General features: G+C 44.1%; 1 protein-coding gene across 1 annotated transcript in view; it reads right to left on the reverse strand.

Moving 5' to 3' along the window:
• Positions 1–493: 493 nt before the first annotated feature.
• The window catches only part of prkcea (protein kinase C, epsilon a), a gene marked incomplete at both ends in the record, with an annotated part of 55,309 nt that continues 48,669 nt past the window's right edge, over positions 494–7,133 (reverse strand). The window contains 2 exons of the mRNA XM_083636212.1: positions 494–643; positions 2,104–2,250. Of these exons, the coding sequence (XP_083492338.1) occupies positions 494–643; positions 2,104–2,250 (297 nt within the window). The remainder of the gene's footprint in view (positions 644–2,103; positions 2,251–7,133) is intronic.

Raw genomic sequence — 7,133 nt, forward strand, 5'->3', positions numbered from 1 at the left:
ATCGATGAAAAGTGAAAATATCAATAGAGTATCATCTTTATAAGATACGCCTATATTTTGACATTTCCATGGCACAATCTGTGCCACCATTCTCATCCAAGCATACCTTTTTTTTAATTACAAATAATAGATTGTTTTTCATTTAAATGTCTGGAATGTCTGAAATAAAAATATATTTTAGTTGCTTTTTGTGAGTTGATATAAATGTACTGTAACTGATTGTGGTCAATGGGCGTGATATTGTCTCATATCGATCGCAGGAGCCTGAATTGAATCAACTCAATCATTATCATTGCCCAAAGAATCAATATCATATTGTATTGTGATGAAACTTGTGATTACACCCCTAGTGTGTTTTTGTAAAGGGATTTGTGGTACTACGTGTGTATGTGTGCGTGTCACCAAGTGTGCGTACGTATGTGAGAATATTTGTGTGTGTGGCCACATTTTGTGTTGTTACATCAGTGTGTGTGTGTGTGTGTGCGGTAAAGTGTTAGGTGTGCGTCTCCTCGGGGGCGCAGTAGGAGAAGTCCTTGAACTCGTCCTGGTTGATCTGTCGTACGATGGCCTCATCCGTGGGAGTCAACACGGGGTCCTCCTTGGTGAAGTCCTGGTCAAAGTTATTCACATCTCGCTTGGTCTTCTGCAGAGAGAGAGAGAGGGAGAGAGAGGGAGGTTGAGAGAAAGAGAGGGCGAGAGAGGGGGGGGGGGGTCAGAGGAGAAAAGAGGAACAGACGCCACAGTCTAGTGCTAGAAAAGTGATATTAGGGCGACATCTTCTGACCAGTAAGACTCACTGCCTTTTTGCATGCGCCTCCCTCAAGGTTTCTTCTAAGTTTTTCCAGTAGCACTTTAGATTACAGCTCAGTAACAACATGAACCCGCCTCCCCCCCGGGGAAAGCCCTTAACATGGGTTGCTGCCAGTAAATGTCAACACAACGCAGGCTACATTTAATTTACATTCCCAATCTGGGAACCCAACGGTAAAAAAACCCAAACGAAACAAAACCTTCTCTAACCTCTGGGGGGCAGGCTCGTTTGAATGTCTGAACTCAAGGGATTGAGGGATTGAGCCAGAGATTTCCGCTCCATCGGCAGCGGAAACAAAATCCTTTCTGCCCCCTGCAAGCTCTGCCATTGGCTCTGACCTAGTCTCGCGTGGCTCTGACCATATGGACTTCCTTTCCGCTCCCTGCTTGTCGAATCTGTCGATTTAAAATGCCTCCACCGCTGTGAAACAACAACAATGCTAGCTCGTTGAAAATGGCAAGTTTTACTACACACCGGTTTTACTACACACTGGTTTTACTACACACTGGTTTTACTACACACTGGTTTTACTACACACTGGTTTTACTACACACTGGTTTTACTACACACTGGTTTTACTACACACCGGTTGACTCGGTTGACTCTCGGTCACATCCACTCCATTTTGAGTGGGTATTTGGGTAAAGCGCAGCTTGCGAGCCTGCCCCCTACGAGCTCTGTTATTCGGCTTTCCACGGAGCTTGCCGACAGACTTTTAATGCAAGTCGAAAGTCTGTCTCGAGAGGTTACATTTAATCTAATATTACCATCAAATTAAATAGAAAAGGGGAGTTGAGTTTATTTTGCAGCCCTGATTCATGGTTATTACACAGAAACTACCACAGCTATTACCTGGGTATTACTTTGGTAATTACATGATATTACCTAATTATTATTAGACTATTACACTATTACCCTCTATTACCATGTTGTTACCAAGCTGTAATATAAAGTGCTACTGTTTTTCCTACTGAGGTTTTTTTGGGGGAGTTTTTCCTTGTGTGCATTTAGGGTATAAGGGTAGGGTGCCGGGTAGGTTAGGCTGTAGAATAGCTAGATTGTCTTGCGACCGTGTGTTTTTTTCTATGCTTGTTGTTCATTGATTGTGTTTAGTTAGATCTAGCTAGACACATTCTCTGTAAAGTCATGCTTGTGAATTAGACCTATATAAATAAAACTCAAACTTGGATATGTACAGGCTGCATTCATGCATGTGTGTGTGTGTGTATGTGTATGTGTGTGTGCGTGCGTGCATGTGTGTGTGTGTGTGTGCGTGTGTGTGTGTGACTTACAATACGTGGCTTAAAGGGTGGTTTGACCCTCCTCTGCTCCAGCAGGACCCAGTCGATCTCTCTGAAGAAGGAATGGGTCTTGATGGCCGCCTCCTCGCCTTGGCTCACCACACAGCCCAGACGCTTGGCCGGGTTCTTGGTCATGAACTACACGCGTGCACGCGCGTATGTATGCACGCACACACACACACACACACACACACACACACACACACACACACACACACACGTTTATTATTATACTGCTTTTGTTCTGAATTATATAGCATCTGTAAACAAACCCTTTTCCGTGGGGAATATGAATATATATTAAATCTCACGCCCCTAAGGTTTTCGAATCCGTTGAAATTTTTGAAATTGGTGGTTTACTCACAGAGATATCAACCGAAATCCACTCTGTGTGTGGGGGGGGGGGGGGGGGGAGGTGCGGGTGCGGGGACTCGAAATACTACATTTCCCACAATGCACTGGGCTCGCGTGGCCTTCGTTTTCATGCCCACCCCTCAGGCATTTGGCTGATATCAAACTCCAGTAGGTGGCGGTAATGCACATATATGTTTGCCAACCGCCATAAAACTCAAAGAAGAAGAAGAAGAAGGCTTCGACAATAAAAGATACAAAGAAGAAGAAATAAATCGAAAATAAAATTGCCTCCAAATTGCACCAAATGTAAACGGTAGTATATATGTCGGGAGATGTCTTCATAAAAAAAATTTCATGCATTTTAAGGCATTTTCGTAGGAGTTACGCGCATCTGATGTTGTAACTATTTTCTGTAAAAATGTGTAAAAACGGGTACATTGCTCAGCTTTGATTTCGTTACTTCAACCCACCTACTACTAGATGTAAAATTTGACGATCTTTCCAATGCCGCCAGTCCCGTGTCTATTAGTGCTTCCATTCCCAAGATATGGGCCCCTATCGTTGCATCGGCGCAGTTTCTAGGCCGAAGCAGTGGGCGTGGACAGGCGCACTTGATATCGTCGTGCTGGCGCTAGATGCAGCCCAAAGCATTACAACCACGCCTTTTAGGCGTAAAATTATGCACCGTCATGCTCATTGGATAAGTGCAATAAACGAATCGCACGCTTGCCTTTTTAGCTCCAATTCCAGTGATCCCGCAAAACCAGACGAAAGCCAAACGCTCTGCCCCCCCCCCTCCCTTCATCCAGCCTGTCTGTCTGCATTATAGGCTATTATTCCATATTATTATGCTTCTCAAACCAATCTAACTGCAGTTTAAATAGCCTACTGCAAGCATGTAAATACGCTACACTATAGCAAGATCAAAGTGAAAATAATGTTCTATGCATCAGCTAGAAAAATATAGCCTATTAGATTGGTGAAAGTTTGTCCAGAAATATATCATTTTCTCTCGCCTGCTGCAGGAAGGATGATGCACATAAATATACCCTACATTATGTCAAGTCATTGCATAAATGTGTTTTTATTGTAAAACTAAATGTGAAATAGGGCCAAGTTATTGGAGGGACATCACAGTATAGCAGATGCCATTAGAAGCGCGTTCCGAAGCGCGTTCCGCTGTTACTTCTCTAAATCACGTTAACTCGACAAGGGGTATATATAGGCCCAGGAGGACATATATGTTTCACATAGGGTGGTGTTTTCATTTCGATGTTTTATTTGGTCCAATATTGAAATGTTGACAATGGCAGGCTGTGTTACCATTACACATTAATTTAGAACTACCTTTTATATCTATTTTGGCTCATTTGGTGGCTATTTAGTAGCGAAATGAAGAAACACAATGCATGCTGGGAACTCAGAGAGAGAGAGAGAGAAGGGTGACAGAGAAGAAGCAGTGAAGGCACAGAATAGGCCTGGTTTTCAAAAGCGCAAAGCGCTAAATGTAGGCCAGGTCCCAAGATATCACTAGGCTGGTATTTAGCGCCGACACGCCCACTTTGGGACTGCGCCACGCCCATTCGGCCTAAAGCGCATTTGGCAGCCTAAAGCCTATTGCTATCTTGCCGAAACAGGCGCAAGGCACGTTTTTTTGCGGTTAAGGCCCGTAATAGCGCCGATGGCCTGTGGGAGAATAGAGCCCATGGTCTCTTTGCAAGGAACTATGGGAAGCTAATATTAGCTACAGCAGGCTAGGCGGTTGAAAAAGATGGCTGCCTTTTTGTTTTTGTCAAGGCCTCTGAAGGGGCGTGGAGGACCTCTAGAGGCGGGACCATGGCCAACAACAGTTGTAGTTCATAGGTGCACGACTTCCGCAAGGCGGGGGGTGTCGCTCTGATGCGTTTTGCGTCAGAGCGACATGGAAATAATGTGATAGATGCTTGATAGGCATGGCAGTGAATATCCAATTTCAAAAATTTCAACAGATTCGAAAACCTTAGGGGCGTGAGATTTAATATATATTCATATTCCCCACGGAAAACCCATCCTTTAAGATGCTCTGCTGGGTTTTCATCCTTAACATGAGAGAGAGAAGAGATGTTGATGTTTGCCACATTGGACAATAAAACCAGTGAGAAAGTTGATACCATCACAATAAACTTTCTCACACTAAATAAATGCTGTGACTGACGTCTAACCCCACAATGCACTGTAAAACATCAAACCTTCGTATGGTAAAACTGAAGTATGAGGGAGAAAACGAATGATGGAGACTGCTAAATGTAAAGTCTAAAAGCACGGTGACAGAGTGGAGGTGGAAAGCACGAGGACAGAGTGTAGGTGAAAAGCATGGTGACAGAGTGGAGGTGAAAAGCACAGTGACAGAGTGGAGGTGAAAAGCACGGTGACAGAGTGGAGGTCAAAAGCACGGTGACAGAGTGGAGGTGAAAAGCACGGTGACAGAGTGGAGGTGAAAAGCACGGTGACAGAGTGGAGGTGGAAAGCACGGTGACAGAGTGGAGGTGAAAAGCACAGTGACAGAGTGGAGGTGAAAAGCACGGTGACAGAGTGTAGGTGGAAAGCACGGTGACAGAGTGTAGGTGGAAAGCACGGTGACAGAGTGGAGGTGGAAAGCACGGTGACAGAGTGGAGGTGAAAAGCACAGTGACAGAGTGGAGGTGAAAAGCACAGTGACAGAGTGTAGGTGGAAAGCACGGTGACAGAGTGGAGGTGAAACGCACGGTGACAGAGTGGAGGTGGAAAGCATGGTGACAAAGTTAGGGATGGGGCCGATCCGATCCAATATCGGTATCGGGTGCCGATATGGCACTAATTCACGGATCGGATCGGATCGGAATTGGATTTTTTTTTTTTTTTTTTTTTTTTTTTTTGCAATTCCAGCACACAGCTGGCCGTAATTTGTGTAATAATGTATAATAGTATCCTTCTTTGCCTTGTATATTTTCTTAATTTTGTCTGCTTTCTGCAAGGTACCGGTATATTAAAAAAAAAAACTTTAATTGGCCAAATCTTTGCCTATACTGTATATTCAAGAAAAATATTTGTATCGGCATAATATCGGTATCGGCAGATATCCAAATTCAGGTATCGGAATCGGATCTGAAGTGAAAAAAGTGGATCGGTGCATCCCTAGACAAAGTGTAGGTGGACAGCATGGTGACAGAGTGGAGGTGGAAAGCACGGTGACAGAGTGGAGGTGAAGAGCACGGTGACAGAGTGGAGGTGGAAAGCACGGTGACAGAGTGGAGGTGAAGAGCACGGTGACAGAGTGGAGGTGGAAAGCACGGTGACAGAGTGGAGGTGAAAAGCACAGTGACAGAGTGGAGGTGAAATGCACAGTGACAGAGTGGAGGTGAAAAGCACGGTGACAGAGAGTAGGTAGAAAGCACAGTGACAGAGTGGAGGTAGGTGGAAAACACGGTGACAGAGTGGCGGTAGAAAGCACGGTGACAGAGTGGATGTGAAAAGCACGGTGACAGAGTGGCGGTAGAAAGCACGGTGACAGAGTGGAGGTGGAAAGCACGGTGACAGAGTGGAGGTGAAAAGCACGGTGACAGAGTGTAGGTAGAAAGCACAGTGACAGAGTGGAGGTGAAAAGCACGGTGACAGAGTGGCGGTAGAAAGCACGGTGACAGAGTGTAGGTGAAAAGCACGGTGACAGAGTGTAGGTAGAAAGCACAGTGACAGAGTGGAGGTGAAAAGCACGGTGACAGAGTGGCGGTAGAAAGCACGGTGACAGAGTGTAGGTGAAAAGCACGGTGACAGAGTGTAGGTGAAAAGCACAGTGACAGAGTGTAGGTAGAAAGCACAGTGACAGAGTGGAGGTAGAAAGCACGGTGACAGAGTGGAGGTGAAAAGCACGGTGACAGAGTGTAGTCTGGTCTCTATAGTGCTGGCAAGAGCTGTTTTGTGTGCTCTATTGTGGTTTTATGATTGGACTGTTATTGCTTGAACCTCTCTGCTTGACCTCTTTATCCTTCTCTGTATCCGTGTAAAGTGTAAAGTGTATTGTAGCACTTCTGTGTAAAGTGCACTTTGAGTTTGATTTGATCTGTTTTGGTGTGTACAGCTATGAGGGCAGATGTGTGGGATTGTGTATGATGAGGTAATATGTATGAGGTATGGATACTACTATACTATCTAGTGAAAAGATATTCTATTATATAATACTGTATTGTATTCCTCTTTTTTCTGGGGATGCCTTCAAGGGCTACGAAGATCCACTGATTTTGATACAATTTTGAAGTGTATTTACTAGGGATGGGCATCGAATTTCGAATTTTCGAATAATCGTTGTTATTATCAAGGTCGACTTTTATTATTGAAATTCGAAATTCAAAAAAAAAAATTTTTTTTTTTTTTTTGAGTGAAATGTTGCATTGTCTCCCCTGATTCTAAGTATAGTCAAATCGCTTGGTTTGAGCAAGTAAAACAATTTTTATAAGCATTTTAAGCAAGGTTTATGGAAAAATGAATGGCGGATGAAATCCCATGAAGAGGGAGAGGGGGTGACTTTGGCACCCCTTTGGCACTCAGACCTGAGCCTACTAAATATTTAATGAACCACTCATGATTGTCAAAACTGTTTTTTATTTTCGAAAATGTCAATGTCATGTAACATGTTCTTTACTTCAGTGGTGCAA

The sequence above is a fragment of the Poromitra crassiceps genome (assembly GCF_964638095.1).
Source record: "Poromitra crassiceps genome assembly, chromosome: 4".
Classification (NCBI taxonomy): Eukaryota; Metazoa; Chordata; class Actinopteri; order Beryciformes; family Melamphaidae; genus Poromitra; species Poromitra crassiceps.